We start from the raw sequence: 17893 nt of genomic DNA, 5'->3' as shown, positions 1-17893 counted from the left end.
ATGTAGCCTTATGGGCAGTTTTCATTAACTAATAGAAGGATCTTTTTCTCGGGAAAAAAAAAACATACGCTTCAATCAAAGAAAAGAGGCTAATGTATATGACCAAAGTCGGTCAGCGTTCAGGAATCATTGATGGTGAACTTAGAGATGCGTGGACTCTAGGTCCATCAGTTCGCCAAGGTTGTCCTTTGAGTGTATTAATGTATGCGTTTGGAACGCACCCTCTCTTAGAGCACATGGATCATTCAACTAAAGCAGACCAATTACATGCATTGATTTTTCCATCAAGCAAACATCTTGTGTGTCCAGAATATGCTGACGACTCCATGTTTATGCATAAAAATGACCCTTTTGATGTCAAAGCAATCATGAATGAATCTAGAATTGTGTGCATTAGCAACCATATTGAGAGTAAATTTTCGAAAATTTAAATTACTTACTCTTAATTCGAAAGATGGGTGTTCTACTTTTTGGCCAGGTGAACTGATTCCTCCCAACAATATAGTCCAACATCTGGGATATCCACGTGCAAGGTTTCTTTCCTCTGTCAAGCCAGCAGATTGGGTTTTGGTTTTCGCAAATCTAAATTACTTACTTTTAATTCGAAAGATGGGTGTTCTATTCTTTGGCCAGGTGAACTGATTCATCCCAACAATATAGTCCGACATCTGGGATATCCACGTGCATGGTTTCTTTCCTCTTGCAAGCCAGCAAATTGGGTTTTGCAGCAGATACAACAGAAAATCTATTATTGGAACTTTCTACTTGGACTTTGCATGTGAGACTTCAAATTGTCCAATCAATCCTGATTGCACACATACAGTTCTTTTTGTCACTAATACATTGGCTGCGACATAAACCAGACACTTCCATGTCTAAAATATTGGCGCAATTTTGGAGGGCTAATTAGCAAAAGAAAGGGTTGAGATTATTGTCCATGGAGAATTATGTACTCCAAGAAAGTATGGGGGATTGAGCATTCTTATTATTCATATCCATCTCTTGGCACAAAAAGCGACATTGCTGCCTCGATTTCTTCAGCAAGAACAACCTTGGACACAGATGTTTGCATGAATGTGCACGCAAATGATGACCCACAGTCTTGGGAATTGGCAAACCTCTATTTGGGAGGGGTTTTTGGGCAATTTCAGGGCCATATCGAAAGATGTCTCTTTGCTTTGGGCAGAAGGTGACAAAGCATATTACTAGGCATGGGAGGGATGCTTAGATGGTAACTCCTTGAGACTTGAAAGTCTACATTGGAGCACCATTTTTCCCAACGCCTTGGCTGAAAAAGAGCCTCGAAAAGCATACTTCATTTCTCAAAAAAATGTGAGGGCAATTGAGGATGTGGTCAATGATAAAGGCCATGTGCTTTTCGTTTCCCAGTGTCGTGAGGAGATATGCATTATAGGCCCTTGTGGCACACAATTCAGGAGATATTATTCCCTTTTTCACCACTACCCCTCTTGCAGTTGAGGATAGACATCATGATTGGCACATTATGGGGATTTCGCTTATGGAAATCTCAGCCACCCATTTCTATCATGAGATGCAACGTAATCCTTGGATTGTTGGACATTGCAATGCATTATAGGACAAGAATAAATCAACAAATTGGTGGTGAAAAAGGCTACAAGATGTTTGAAAAAGTAGTCTTTCCCTAAAAGAGAGCTTATTATTGTGGAGATGCTGGATACTGCCTCTTGGATGTTACGTGAGATCCTGTGACATCCCATCGGCTTGATGCGTTCAATGTTCTTGCCATGCTGAGACTCTTGCTCGTTTGATCTGGTTTTGTCAGCATAACACATATTTTGTATGCAAAGTCGTTCAACTTCTGAAATTATGCTCTCTCACAGAATTTTGGAAAACACTTATGGTTGTTTGGAGTGAATCTTGCTCCTCTCCAACATCATAAGACCACCTTCATCTGGGTACGTTTCTGGCTACTTTGGGGCATCTGGAACTTTAGAACTTAGTTGATGTTTCATCAACCTCAATCAGATATCTTTGCTACATTCACGATCTCCTTGAGAAAGACTTCGACAATTTGGAGCTATTCTCCATCTTTTTCTAGAGCTTCACTTAGGCATGCATACACTTCATGCATAACCTTACTCACATGTATATTATTCCCTTTGCTCTGGGTTTTCCCTCTCGCTAGGTTTCCCACAAGTAATATAGCATCACCAAAAAAATGTGTGCGCACGAAAATTGTTTTCTCGGGAGACCCTCCCGCAATAACTCATAGGATGGGCTTTCAACTTTTTGAGCTCCCCTACAACTACTTAGAAAAAAATTTGGGCGAGAGCTTTGAACACACAGCATGGCCCCACCTACCCCCATGTTGTAACTAACCTCACCAATTAAAGTTCATGAAAGGAGAGAAAAATAATTCATACATGTCCAGTGTGAATGGGTACACTTATGAACTTCCGACTTGTTTACTTCTGGGGGCACCCAACAGGAGCTCAGATCCAAGCATGAGCATGAATGTTTGTAAATCTGCCCTAAGACAAGCGGCAAGGTAGTGTGAATGCACACGTACACTCATTTGTGATTCTTGAATTGTACTCTACAAGTCCTATCTATGTGAAGTATAAGACTAAAGCATGGGAAATCTGGCCTCATTTCAACCTGCTGTACAATTGGGGACCCCTATGAAGACAGCCTATAGAGGTACAATTTGGATGCCCAGAATGAGGCATTGAGAGGACCAGATCAAGAAATTGTGAAAGTATTTCCCTTGAAAAACTTTTCCTCATAAGTTCAGTAGGAAAGAATGCCCTCCAAGGAATAGACTAAAAAGCCTTCTAATAAATATAAATTAATGACTGTGTATTTGAGACTTGAAGGGTGAAGATAATAATGTAAAACTGAACTGGTCTTTCTGAACTTCAGCATTCTATGCAAGACAGTATCATTTGGGCCCCTCCTGCGCTTGCAACTAGATGATACTGTGGAAAAAAGTCTTTAAAAAATAGTGTGAGAGCAAGGTTTACCGATCTGTAGTCTATACTTTTAACTTTTTGTAGATATTCGTCAGGCAGGGCTCCTTCGGAAATCAACTTCTGCACATATAAAACAGAATGGCAGAAACTCGCACTGAAATACAGTTTCCAACCAACATACTCTATTTACCTGAAACGTGACATATGGTGTAGCATTTGATAGAACAGCTTTTGCCTTCACTTCAGTGCCATCATTCAATAAAACCTACAATAAATAAGAGTGCATTGTATCTGCTATCTCTTCGTTATGTTACAAAACAATCAATTTCTAGTTCTGTCTTACACCAGTGACAAGATGATTATGATAGTCTTCTCTTGTTAAAATCTGGTTCACCTGCATGGAAGAGGAAAAATGCGTTTTCTTTTGAAATCATAACTAGAGACGGTGAAAAGAAGCTTCAGAACTGAAAAAATGGGTAAAACCTTTAAAGCTAAATTTTGCACAAACACAAACATGGACTCCAACAAACACACTCTACACTGCCCGTCTTTATTTACAATATACCTTATCATTCTAAGAAGACTATGTTCGACTTCAAAGTTTTATTTCAGGGAACAACATATAACACCGACTCACAAACATGCACAACAAGCTAAAAATTTCACCCAACCTATTCATCTTTTAACGATAAAATGACTATTTCATATAGAGAAAATGCAAAAGGGGGGTTTTGTAAGGGGGAATATTCCCAAGGAACAATGAAAGGGTCTATTAACAGCTCTAAGAGGCCAATGTGGGCTGTGAGACCAAAACATTACACACAATGAAATGTATCTCTCATTGAGAAAAATAAAACAAGCCAAAAGCTATAGCATAATAGCTGCCTATCTATAATAGTTATAAGTTGTCATTGGAAAGCTCTGTCTCAATAGAATCTCTCTCTCTCTTGTGAAGATGTATTTCTGCATAAGTGAGATGCCTCCTTCCTCTTGTGGTGCCCAATAATAGCTCTAATCAGGTGAAGGTGTCTCGGTGTCCTCCCAAGTAGGCGTGGGAGTCTCACTCAATTGAGCACCACTCCTCTATCAACTAGGTCTAAATTTACACCAATCATCTTGGCATACCTCTAGCCTGTTTATTTTCAGCCCTATCCTCATCAATTACATCTTGTAAATCTAATCTGTAACATCATTTGAAACCTGCATAGGCTGCACATGTGCATCATTAGGACTTACATTCGTACTCCCACCACTAAATAGAGGCAACAACGTATCATATACATTTTCTGAGCACATATCTGTCTCCTTGGTATTGTCAAAGTCGACGATGCGGAAGCGTACAATGAGGGAGAGAATACATGAGAGAGAGAGAAAGAGAGACTTCGCTGAACCAACCAACTAGGCAATGAATTAGTGGTTATACAATGTGGGCTAGGTGTTCGTTATATACTAGCCTGCAGGCCCTTAAATAACCCCCTCAACAAATTTCTGTACCCAAGACTTTGACAAATAAGTAAAATAAATACCTAAAGCCAAAAAAATATTGGGATCACATTGGGCTATTCACTTGAGATGCTATAACTCTGGACACCTTCTCTGTAGCTCATAGTGGACACATGTAGGAAACCAAGTCGATGAAGAAGCTACCATGGGCACCCCAACAGCAGCTCCCTATTGGATACACCTCGGATTTGCATTACACCCATTGTCACAAACTTCAGACCGGACTTTGGACATTGTCTTAAGCGCATACACCCATTGTCACAAACTGATGACATGGCATGTCCATAAGTTGTCCCAACTATAGGGCACCTACCGACAGGCCCCTAGGGACACTAGAACTTAAAAGGCTGGCTGGCTGGCTGTACGGACGCCGCAAATTGCTCTAAAGTGATGACATGGCTGGCCGTACGGATTTTCGCAAAATGCGCTGACCATGCTGACGTGGCAGCCATACAAAATTCCATGATTTGCACTGGCTGGCTTTTGGGCCTAAAGCTTTTGAGTTTGAAGCCTTTGAACCGACTGTTTTTGGGGCTCTGCTTTTGGCATCCCTTGTAAGTTTATAAGAGCCCCTGGGGCCTCACTCTACAATGCATCCGGACGCAGAGTCTGAGAGCAGAGGTCCCTGGGAGTTGTACCTTTCAATGAATAAAGAAATACCGAAAGGGGTGCCGGCCCATGTCGACTCATCTGATCTCAATTTGCTGTATAGAGATAGGTCTCTCTCTCTAAGTGCAGTACGGGCACACCAGGGTACAATAGGGTTCGCGGCAGCAGCAAGAGCCGAGACAGGTGGGGTGCGCGTCAGAGCAGGCTGTTGTACAGCGCGAGCAGGAGCAAGGCAGTGCGAGCAGGAGCAGGCAGGAGCAGCAGGGCAGGCGAGCAGGAGCAGGGCGCACACAAAGCTCTCCCGCTCTGTCGTACGCACACACGCTCTCTCTACAAGCTCCTCTACGCGTAGAAAGACTTTCTACGCGTAGCAAGTCCCGTCCTACGCGCGCCCTGGCACCCCCTTCATCTACGCGTAGAAAGTCAAATAGCTCCTACGTTAAAGTTTAAAGTTTAAAGATTTTTAAGCAAGGCTCATTTTTGAAGGGTGACCCTAATCATTCATTTGAAGGGTATATTTTATCCATCCTTCATTAAGCTATATTTAGACAAAAATTAGAAGGGATACTCAAAGATTTTTCAATATTCTATCCTTCTTTCGAAGGGTAAAATATTTTTGCCCTCCACTGAAAGATAAAAGTGCCTCCAAAGGGCATCGAAGCCTTCAAAAATTAGGCCTGATTCTCAGTCCCTCACCCTAGTACCCTAGTACCCTACCCCACAGTTGTGGCTCGGGTTCGATGGATCCGCCTACCGAAGGGGAAGGGCCAGGTGTAGATAGCTACACCACCCCAAAAAAAACAACAGCTACATTTAAACAGAGAAACAAAGATACTGTACTATCACCTAGATCCTTACGTGTGGGGAAAACCTCCAGGATACATGATGAGCTAATGATGGAGAAGGTCCAAGTGATGCTCAAATCAGAGCTAAACTATATGAGGGATGACATCAGGAAGGAAATGCACGCGAGGGCTGAGAGCTACAGGAACTCCATGTATGGAGACATGATGAGAGAACTAAGGAGAGAGATCCGGGGGATACACAATGAGGAGATTCAGATCTTGAAAACGGAATTACGAAACCTAATCAAGGCCGAAGTAAATGTAACAAAATGCGTTATGCAAAAGAAACTCAATGAGGCAGTAGCAAGTTTTGAAGCATGGAGAACAAATATGGAAAAGCACATGGGGGAAAAAGATGCAATAATCGAGGAGCTAAAAGGAGAACTTGCGGCTTGCAAATCTGCAACTAAGGAGAAGGGAGACGACCAACCTTTGGTGCTGAAGGAGCTCGAGGACATGAAGGATTGGATGAAAGCCCTACGGGAAGGAGATGAACAGAAATCGAAAACGGCATCTTCATGGGCGGAACGTCTTTCTAAGACACAAGAAAAGGTTGAAGCCGAGAAATGGATTGAGGACGCGAAGAAAGGGAAGGCCCAGATGCCCAAGACCACACCTACCTCCACCATTATTAATATGACCATTGAGGAAGAGCAGAAAAGGAAGAATCGAGCTCTACATGTGCGGGTCACAGGAGTCAAAGACAAAGAGAATGTAGATGAAGAAGTGAAGGAACTGCTACAACGCATGGGCATCACAGAGCCTACTCACACAAGTCCATGGCAAGTGGGCAAGAAAGGAATCTATGAGAAGGGAAACGTAAAGGATAGGGCACTTATTCTCCGCTTCCCGAATATAGAAATAAGGAAAGAATTTCTAAAGAAGAGGCCAACTCTTAAGAAAACCGGTATTTTCCTGGGAGATGACCTTACATTGGCACAAGTGGCACACATGCAAGAGTTGATGCCAGAGATCAGGGCAGCAAGAGAAAAGGGGAAAATCGCCTTTTATAGAGGAGGGAAAGTAGTGGTTCTGGAAAAGCGCTCAGCATGACGGTACGAGAGCTATGGGGCGACGCTCCGGATAGTGGCGTGCAATTGTAATGGATCATATAGGCTAGATGTAGGTGCCTTTGAAGACAGCTTTAGGGACAGAGACATAGTTTTCTACTCAGAGACACACCAGATACCGGGACAGCGTATGCCACATGTTAAGGGTTATTTATGGGAAACAACTGGTCGAAAAGACAAGAGATCTCTACGAGGTAGCCGGGGTTCAGGAGGAGTAGCAGTCTTATTTAAAGAGGAGCCGAAAACACTACTACAGATTATCACGAAAGATGAGCAAGCAAGGTATATGTGGGTGAGAATGAGAGCCGAGACAGGTAGATTTCTATATATCGCTATATGCTACTTCCCTCCAAGTACATCAGTCTACTCCTCACCTAAAGGACAATCCCCTTTCTCCATATTGAATAATGACATATGGGAGTTCTCTAGAGATGGAGACATCGTTCTCTTAGGAGACTTTAATGCCAGAACGGCCAACTCCCAAGCAATATTCTATGATACTTCTAAGGAAATGCTCAGAGAAATGGATTTATCACAGAGGGGGCTTACTAGAAACTCACAGGATAAAGAACACACTGAATATGGGAGACATCTCATGGAGATGGCAACTATACATGGTTTGGCCATACTTAATGGTCTAGAGAATTTCCCTTTATCTGGGGGATTCACATGCTTCCCGCACAAGCATGGGGCCAGTACAGTGGATTCTGTTAAGACTTCACCAAGCTTTATTTCTAGTATCGAGGACTTTAAGGTGGGACCCAGACCGGTTGGGATTGCAGTGGATCATGCTCTCTTGACCTTATCAATCTCCTTCCAATACAATGCCTCTCAAGTACAAAGGAAGAAGACACACACAAGATATACTTTCACGCCAGAGACTGATTCAATCTATGTGGAAAAGATCTATAATAGGATGTGGGCAGCCAGTATATACTGTAGAGGAGATTACTTCTCAGTTAACAGAGATACTACATGGAGCAGCACAAGAGGCATACCCACATACTCAACCTGATCAGAAGAGAGGATCTGGGAACATGCCTCAAAACAGTTGGTATGACAAGGAATGCAGAGAGATGAGAACCCAGGTCCAGAAAGAGCTTACACTGGGGATCATCACATATAAACAGTCTCGGATTGCTCTTCGGCGTATAGTATGTCGAAAGAAAAGGGCATTTTTGCCAAACTGGAGAAGGATTTATATCAGCTCTTCTTGAGTCAAGACTCACATGAGGCTTGGCGCTTATTTCACGAGCACTCACCGCCTCCGATGATTACTTCTTCTGTGATTTGGGGTCAATATGTAACATCATTATATATGGTATCTGCACAGCCTCCATTACCAGATCTGCTAGAGCCATCCCCTGCTACTAGTACTTTCTTTACTACGGAAATGGTGAAGAAAGCCATTGATAAGATGAAGACAAGAAGAGCATATGATCATGATGGTTTAGTAGCAGAACATCTGACCCATGCCCGGGATCTACTTTCAGAAGTCCTTGCTCGTCTGTTTTATCGGGTCATGTGTGAAGGATTACCTGAATCTTGGAAATTATCTACTATCGTACCTATTTTCAAGTCAGGGGATCCTATGATACCCGGGAACTACCGTACCATTATGGTAGGTCACACATTGACCCGACTGTACGCATCCATTCTTCAACAAAAATTGAGTAGATGGGCAGAGAATGAGGGCATAAGGGCAACAGGACAAGCTGGATTCAGGAGAGGTTATTCCACTTTAGATCATATTCTTACGCTCAGAGCCATTATTGAGGAAGGAAGAGCAAGCAGGAGAAGGATGTATTGTTGCTTTGTGGATTTCCGGAAAGCTTTTGATACAGTACCAAGGGCCAGATTGATGCGCAGGATGTAAAAGTTAGGGGTCCCCAAAGAGATTATTTGGGGGATCATGGCCTTATACGGGTCAGTAACTGGTTATGTACGTACTCCAGAAGGGGATTCCGACATTGTTCATTCCACCGTTGGAGTAAAGCAGGGATGCCCACTGTCCCCTACTTACATAGATGAGGAATCAGATTACATTGATCGAGAGGGTGACAGAGGTGCTCAACTTGCAGGGTCATGGATCCCTTTGTTGTTATATGCAGATGATATTCTATTGATAGCAGAATCACCAGATGGAATGCAGAGGCAGCTAGATGCATTACATAAATTCGCAGAGGACAGTGGACTGTCAGTAAACTTGGGTAAAACCAAAGTTATGGTGTTTAACACCACACCGCAGTGGGTTAGAAGATCGGCACCTACATTTGCATATGGCCAGGATACAGTAGAGTACACAGAGGCATACACATACCTTGGCGTGGTTTGTCCAGAGCCTCTGCGGCCTTGGGAGGGTTGGAGACGATGTGTTCACAAGTGACGTTTCAGGAACCACGAACAAAACTTTGGCTCTTTGATACTGTGGTGGCTTCGGCTATGCTTTATGGGGTCCAGATTTGGGGACCATCTGTGGATCAGGATAATTGGAAGTCAATGGAGAGACCTTTGGTATCTATGATTTCCCGAATGATTAGAGCCAAGGCCTCCGTACCACACGCGATTACCTGAGCAGAACTAGCTGCCCCTCTGATAGAAATTGAAGCTCTTACCAGATCAGTGTCCTTTATACATGGTTTGTGGGATACAAATAATTGCCGATATACTAGACTGGCCCTCGAATCCTCTCGACAATTAGCAATGAAAGGGGATACATCATGCTGGTATGCGCAACTGTTCTCGTGGTTTCAGAGACACGGGTTCAGTATGGAAAGATTACCCCCCTTCCAATACTCTCTTGAAGCTCCATCACTGGCAATTACACGAACGGAGATTAATTAAATCATCCGTCAGGATCTTATACAGTTGGATACTAAGAGGACATGGGTAGACCCTACACAAGAATTGGGCACGAAGATGGCCGACTACAAAGAAAACTTCCTACAGCTATCTGAAGATGGATTTGTGATTCACCCGAGCTACATGGATACCCACCTGTCTCATGGTTTGAGATGTGCTATTGGTCAGATTCGTACATCCTCACACCAGTTGGAAATTGAATTTGGCAGATTTAGGGGAATCCCACCTGAGAGCAGAATTTGCAAGTTATGCGGAATGGAGCCGGAGACAGAATTACACTACATATGCCATTGCACCGTATACTATGAGATACGTGGGCGTTTCCATTGCCTATTTAGAGAAGGCTTTGGACCTCTAGATAGAGTCATGCAATACCAAGATCAAAGATGATTAGGCTTGTACCTACTGGAACTACATCGGCACAGGGATAATCTAATGAGAAGACAAAGAGCACTACCGCCTCAGAGGCAGATCACAGATTTCTTCGGATCGAGAGAAGCACGAGTGGAAGGAGAAGCAAGAGGCCAACAGCCAGCACAAAGGAGTACCCACATTCATACCAAAGGCACCCTGATTGACAGGGCGATTGAGCTTAGGAAATCGAGACCACCACGACCGAGATGCAGAAGCACACTTCACCGGAGGAGACTACAACAAAGGATTAGAAGCATTCTAGCCAAACACCCAGAATGCTCCTAAGAAGTTTATTTAATACTTTGTATTTAGTCTTTCACATTTATTTTCACACTTTCACACTTTTCACACTTAGTACTTTAGTACTAAGATCTTAGTACTTTAGTACTAAGATACCCAGACATTGTAACAGATTCACCATTTTTGTATCAGTTTGGTCTCATAAGTCATTCTCGCCTTTTGAAGACTTTAATATAACATTTCGTTTCATTTCATTTCTCTCTCGACATGCACGACGCCTGGTCAGACTACTGACCATGGAGAAGATTGATGAGATCTGCCAGCGGCCGATGATGGATCTCTTGTGATTTAGCTCTTTTTGAGGATACACCCACATTGTGTTGTATTAGCTCCCATTCACTACTTTAGTACCCCTTTTTTTCAGCACCTTTTATTTATTTTTGGTACTCGGACTTTGTATCAGATCCACCACATTGTAACTTTTTGGTCTCATAGGTCACTTTGGCCTTTTGAAGACGTTAATATAACATTTCATTTCATTTCTCTCTCTCTCTCTCTCTCTCTCTCTCTCTCTCTCTCTCTCTCTCTCTCTCTCTCTCTCTCTCTCTCTCTCTCGTCAATTAGCCATGCAAGGATATATAGCATGTTGGTATGGGGAGATGACATAATGGATTCAGGCGCATGGGTTAAGCATAGACAGATTGCCCCCCTTCCAGTACTCATTGGATGCACCCTCTCTGACTCTTACACAATCCGAGATTACCAGGCTCATCCGTCAGGACTTGACTCAGCTAGACACCAGGAGGACATGGATACAGCCAACACAGGAGTTGGGCACAAAGATGGCTTTCTACAGAGAGCATCTTCTCCAGCTTACGGAGGACGATTTTGTGACGAGGCCAAGATACATGGACACCCACTTGTCTCATGGGATACGATGTGCTATTGGCCAGATATGTACATCTTCACACCAGCTGCGGATCGAGACTAGGAGATACAGTGGAGTACCGGCAGAGGCGAGGACTCGCCTCCTGTTTGACATGGAGCCTGAGACAGAGTTGCACTACACATGCCACTATCCCGTCTACTACGAGATACGTCGCCGCTTCCACTGCTTGTTCAGAAAGGGATTTGGACCACTCTCCAGAGTCATGCGGTACGAGGATCATAGATGCTTGGGTCTGGTTTTGCTCGAGCTGCACAAACACAGAGAGAGCCTGCTGAGGGGAGCGGCTAGCCAGTCTCAGAGAAGGATCACAGACTGCTTCAGAGCAGACACTGAGCAACCGGAGGAGCTACTACCACAGGAGAGCTCGTCGCTTCACACGAGAGGCACACTAATCGACCGAGCGACCGAGCTAGGGAGATCCAGACGCCCACAACTGCAGAGGACTACACAACATCGACGGAGGCTGCATCAGAAGATTCGATCACTTTGGCCCGACATGCACAACGCCCGATCAGACCATGGAGGAGATTGATGAGATCCGCCAGCGAGACTGATGTTGGATCTTTTGTGATTTAGCTATCCCACCTAGCTGCTTAGCTCACACCTAGTACTTTATGATTCCATAGTATTTTATTTTGTCATTCTTGTTACTCCGACTTTGTATCAGATCCACCACATTGTAACTCTCCCGTCTCATAGGTCAGCACATCTCTCTCTCTCTCTCTCTCTCTCTCTCTCTCTCTCTCTCTCTCTCTCTCTCTCTCTCTCTCGGGTCTCTCGGGTCTCTCACTGTTTTTAGGGTTTTGTCACTTCTTGCTGTTTCTAAGGTTTCGAAATTGCTTTTTAGTTGTTTTTAGGGTTTTGTCACTGTTTTTTTTGCTGTTTATAGGGTTTCGAAACTGTTTTTTGGCTGCTTTTTAGGGTTTCGTCACTGTTTTTTGTTGTTCTAGAAGGTTTCGTCACCATTTCTTAACTGTTTTTTAGGATTTAGCCATTGTTTTTAACTGTTTTTTAAGGTTTCAAATCTATGTTTTGCTGTTTTTTAAGGTTTCACAAGTAACTGTTTTTTAGGGTTTCAAATCTGTGTTTTGCTTGTTTTTTTAAGGTTTCACAAGTGTTTCTTGCTGTTTTTTTAGAGTTTCTTGTATTTTATTGTTGTTTTACTCTCTCTCTCTCTCTCTCTCTCTCTCTCTCTCTCTCTCTCTCTCTCTCATCCGGGTAGCCTTGGCACCAGACCCACCCATGTACCACATCTTACACCCCCCCATTAGTACAGGATGGAGCTAGATAGCTTGATGCATTCTCATGATTGTACTACCTTGAGCATACAGACATGCATATACCCCTAGAGATAGAGCTCCATCCCTCCTCAGATACTCCACTACCTACATTCAGCTCAGTTTTGTATCAATTTTGTTTCATTTGTCTTTCCGATAGACGGATGACATACACACAATGTACATTTGATTTGTCTCATAGGCCGATTTCGGCCTGACATAGACGTTAAAAATCTTTCTTTCTTTCTTTCTTTTCTCTCTCTCTGTGTGTGTATCAGATCCACCACATTGTAACTTTTTGGTCTCATAGGTCACTTTGGCCTTTTGAAGACGTTAATATAACATTTCATATCTCTCTCTCTCTCTCTCTCTCTCTCTCTCTCTCTCTCTCTCTCTCTCTCTCTCTCTCTCTCTCAAGCATAGGAGAAGTGCCAACGGCTTTCCCCACGTGTAAGAAGACGCATCCCTCGTCGGCCGCCCACAAAGCCTCTTTCATGCGGACAGGGAAGAGGATGTCAACAATAGAGAAGGAAATGAGAGAATGGAGAAACGAAGTGGAAGAATGGAGGAAGAAGAGGAGCACTTTTCTTCAAAGATGGACCGAAGAAAGAGATGGCAATGTGTAGGAGGATCGCTTCGCTCGAGGAGAAAGTGGTCATCCAAGATTCCATCATCCGAAATTACAAGCAAAAAGTGGGCGGCTCGAAGAAGGCAAAATTCAACCATCCAGGATGGAAGAATTGAATACCATGAGAGAAGAAATACGGGTTATTAAGGAAGGTGAGGAGAAGAAGTCATGGGCCGCAGTCATCTCCGCAACCCAAAAGAAAGTAGAGGAGGCCGAAAAATGGATTGAGGTCACCAAGAAAGAGAAAGGTAAGGAAGCTCCTTGTACACCCACTCTTATTAACATGACCCTCGAAGAGAAACAAAGGAGGAGGATGCGGGCTCTAAATGTGAGGGTTACCCACCTAAAGGACATAAACAATGTGGAAAAAGAGGTCACAATCCTCACATCCATGATGGGGGTGGACAAGCCTTCACACACAAAGGCATGGAGAGTGGGCAAGAAGAGTGATGGCCCGGGAGAATCTTCAAAAGGGAGAGCTCTCATACTACGCGTCCCCTCCTTGGAAGAGAAGAAGGAATTCTTGAGAGAGAGGCCTACTCTCAAGAAGACAGGTATTTTCCTCGGTGATGATCTCACGACTTGCGCATATGAGAGAGGTAATGAAAGAGATTTCGGTAGCAAGGGAGAAGGGAAAGTTGGCCTTTTACAAAGATGGTCAGGTGGTGATTGTAGAGCGGCCCTCTACATGACGGTGTGAGACCTATGGGACCACACTGAAGATGGCTACTTGGAATTGTAATGGATCTATGAGGTTAAATGTTGCTGCCTTTGAGGACAGTTTCAAAGACGGGGACATTTTTTTCTTCTCAAAAACTCGTTAGGCCCCTGGAGTCTGGACAGCTTATGCCACATGTGGTGGGATACAGATGGGAGACAGCCCACAGGGCAGTGGCGAGATATGAGCATGGGAGTAGAGGTTCAGGAGGAGTAGCAATGCTATTTAGGGAGGAGATACAGCCACTACCACATATTGTACGGAGAGATGATCATGCTAGATACATGTGGGTGAGACTAAGAGCTGACACAGGCTGATTTCTATACATTGCCATATGTTACCCCCCCACATGCATTGGTAAACCTTGTTTGGCATGTCCCATTAGTCGTTGCATGGACTTAGACTTCTGCAGCAGCAAACAATAATCCCATATCTCTTTGGATAGCCCACAGCAAAATCACCAAATCTACTGCTTGAAGGTGATTTTCTTGAAAGAAGAGGCCGGTAGAAAAGTATCCCAAAATCGTTGACAATAGATATCCTGTGTATCTTCCTTGGTCATCCTTAGATGATTCCAAGTTATGATCACATCGCGTTCCTATTCCTTGGTGAGCCATGAAGAAGTGAACACTCGCTTGCATTGTAGCCACTTCATTGGTGCCTCCCTCTGTAAAAGTAGGGTAGACCACTAGGTTTGTGTGTTCCTCCTGAGGTATGACGTCGTCCATCGGACCTTGTCCTCCAGAATAAGCTGTGTCAAACTGTTGGTTAAAACTTTAATGCTTGTCCACCCTCCTTGAAATCCTTGGGCTTCTTGCCCTTATCCTCGAGATAATCGTATTGGTTGGCTCTATACAGGTACTTCCTCCTTCTTGCAAACAACAGCTCATCAGAATCCAAGCTCTTGGAGGAGGAAGAGTCCTAATCCGAGCTGTCAAAGTACTTCCGAGATCTTCTACAGGATCTGCTCTTCTTTGCCTTCTTCTTGCCTTTGCTATGTCTTTGAGTTTTTCTCCTCTTCCTACTCTTTCTATCCTCGTCACTAGAATCAGAGAAAGAAGAACTCTCCGAATTGTCAGGAGAGGATGAGGACAAACTGGAAACACCCTCGAATCGCACACGTTTCTTTGTCTTTCGGACATTCTCAAAAGTAGATTTCCAACCCAAGTAGCCAAGATAGTCTGCTGCTCGACTCCATTTCCATGGCTGCCTCTTGGTCTTCATGAGTCTGCTGACTCCGTTCTACTGCTTCATCAAATTCATCCTTTGAGTACACCTCTTGAGTTGGTGCTATAAGTGTAGTCGTCTTCTTCAAAGTTTACTTCAAAGGTGAATGGATGGCAGTATGCCATCAAGAATGCATCTCATCAAGTGGGTGCTTGATCAAAAAATTTGCGTACTGGGGATCATTGGAGTACTAAAGCATCTGCTAAGCACAGGCATCCAGATTCCACATGTTGATGCTGCATCTCCATTCTTTCGTATTTGGTAGGTGGAGACGGGCCATACTCTTCCAAATCTTCAAAAGGTGGTCAATGTCCGTTTGAATCTCCATTATTCTCTCCCAAACCTAAGTGGTCGGGTGCCACAGTTTCTTCCTGGCGGGATTCGTCGACTTAATCCATGTGTGCTGCAAGTAAGGGGATCAAATCCTTTGTAGAAGAAGAATCACATGGGCTCTAATACCACTGTAATAGACTTAGACACTCCAAGTCGAAGATCTAGTGCAACACATGCGAGAACAAAACTGAGAGAGAGAGAGAGAGACAACACGGCACGACGGAGCTCCGCGCCCAGAGAAACTGGCCCCAAAGACTGGTTACAGGCCTGGAAACTTCAAGCGAGAAATCAATAGCAACGCACGAACAAAAATTGCAAAATCACTGAACTTAGAGAGAGAGAGAGAGAGAGAGAGAGAGAGAGAGAGAGAGAGAGAGAAATGAAATGAAATGAAATGTTATATTAATGTCTTCAAAAGGCCAAAGTGACCTATGAGACCAGAAAGTTACAATGCGGTGTATCTGATACAAAGTCAGATTAACAAAATAAATTAAACTAGGATAACCAAATATAAATACTACGGAATCCTAAACTAAGCTAATAGGTGTGAAAGGTGAAAGCGTGAAATGTGTGAACTAAGCTAAAGTGAAATGAAAGGTTGAAATACTAGAATCAGGATCCTATCCTATGATATCTAGCATCGGTCACCGGCGAAGCTCATCAATGTCCTCCTCAGTGAGTACTCTGATTGGGCGTCTCCCATGTCGTGCCTAAACAGTCCGAACCCTCTAATGCAACCTCCATTGATGTCTCGCTGACCTCGCAGTCGTGGGCATCTAAATCTCCCAAGCTCAATGGCCTTGTCAGTACCCTTGGTATAGGTGGACTCTGAAGTCTGTTGTGATGCCTGCTCATCTGAATGTCGTGTATGTAGTCTGTGAAGAAATCAGTGATCTCCCTCTGTGAGTGTCTCCTACTGTGAGAGAGAGTTGACACGGCACGGCACGGCGGAGTTTCACGCCTCAATGCACTCGCCCCAAAGACTAGTGCCCCTTTCGGTATTTCTATGTTATTATGCTCGCAACAATACAACTCCTGAGGGTCCTCTACTCTCAGACTCTGCGTCCAGATGCTCTACAGAGTGAGGCCCTGGGTTCCTTATAAACATTATAAGGGTTTCATAAAAGCAAAGCCCCAAAAGCAATTCTCTCAAAAGCATTAAACCCCATAAGCATCTGCTCCCAAAAGCTAGCGCTAGAAACTGCCAAAAGCTACCAATGTGATTTGCGGAAATCCGTACAACCTGCCACATGGCATCAGCAGTGCAAAACACAGAAATTCCATACGTCAACTACCACGTCAACATCCGTACAGTGGGCCACGTCAGCATGCAGTGCATTTTACAAAAGACCTCCTTAGAATATGTGGGCATGCCTTTGGTGGATCTGGCAATAACTCTAGTCCGCGGCCATATAGAGAGAATTAGCATACTCACCCCATATCTGTAGATGTAATAGCTGGTGCTATGGAGTGCTAACGAAACAATCTCCAAGCCTCACCTGAGTCCTGGCTCAAGAATAATTGATATAAATCTCTCTTCAGCTGAGTTAGGTAAGCTCTTCGCCGGAAGGTAATCCATGACTGTCTTTGCGAAAAATGTGTATTATTAGCTGTAACTCCTCCCTGTAAAGGACAGCCACTCCAACCCTCGTACGCGAACTTTGATCTTGTCTCCTGTCTACTGGCCAACTCCCGTCTATATCCAGTAACGTGTGGTAAACTCTTTCCAGGTGCCTGATGCGTCTCCGAGTGAAATACAATGTCCCTCCCAGTGAAGCTGTCCTCAAAGGCTCCTACATCTAGTCTCAAAGACCCATTACAGTTCCAAGCAGCAAAGTTGAGTTTTCTCCCATAGGCCTCGCACCGTCATGTGGCACGCCTCTCCATAATCACAATGTGCCCATCTCTGTAGAAAGCCACCTTCTCTCTTGCTGCCTTGATCTCTGGCATGACCTCCATCATGTGTGCTAGCTGTGCCAAGGTAAGATCATATACTAAAAAGACACTTGTCTTCTTTAAAGTTGGCCTCTTTTTCGAAAACTCATTTGCTTCCGTTGAGGGGACACACAAAATAAGTGCCCTTTCTTTGACCAAGGATGTGCCTATATCTGCCTTCTTTTTCCCCACCTTCCATGCTTTGGTATGTGTGGGTGTTGTCCACCCCATCATTGTCATGAGCTCCTTAACTTCCCCATCCACATTATCATGATCTTTAATACCATATATGCGTACATGCATGGATCGTGTCCTCCTCCTTTGTTCTT

At 43.9% G+C, this 17893-nt stretch overlaps 1 protein-coding gene across 2 annotated transcripts in view; it reads right to left on the bottom strand.

Annotated features, from left to right (window-relative positions):
* Positions 1-17893, bottom strand: part of LOC147440985 (FAD/NAD(P)-binding oxidoreductase family protein) — a 189514-nt gene that overhangs the window by 118099 nt on the left and 53522 nt on the right. For both annotated transcript variants that reach the window (XM_086482763.1, XM_086482764.1), the window contains exons 9-11: positions 3298-3348; positions 3145-3219; positions 3006-3074 (exon numbers count right to left, since the gene is read on the bottom strand). In XM_086482763.1, coding sequence (XP_086338889.1) covers positions 3006-3074; positions 3145-3219; positions 3298-3348 — 195 coding nt within the window. The remainder of the gene's footprint in view (positions 1-3005; positions 3075-3144; positions 3220-3297; positions 3349-17893) is intronic.

This window comes from Adiantum capillus-veneris, chromosome 15 (genome assembly GCF_014529385.1).
Source record: "Adiantum capillus-veneris isolate H3 chromosome 15, ASM1452938v2, whole genome shotgun sequence".
Taxonomy (NCBI): domain Eukaryota; kingdom Viridiplantae; phylum Streptophyta; class Polypodiopsida; order Polypodiales; family Pteridaceae; genus Adiantum; species Adiantum capillus-veneris.
The sequence above is the reverse complement of the archived record's forward strand: the minus strand, read 5'-3'. Positions and strand labels throughout refer to the sequence as shown.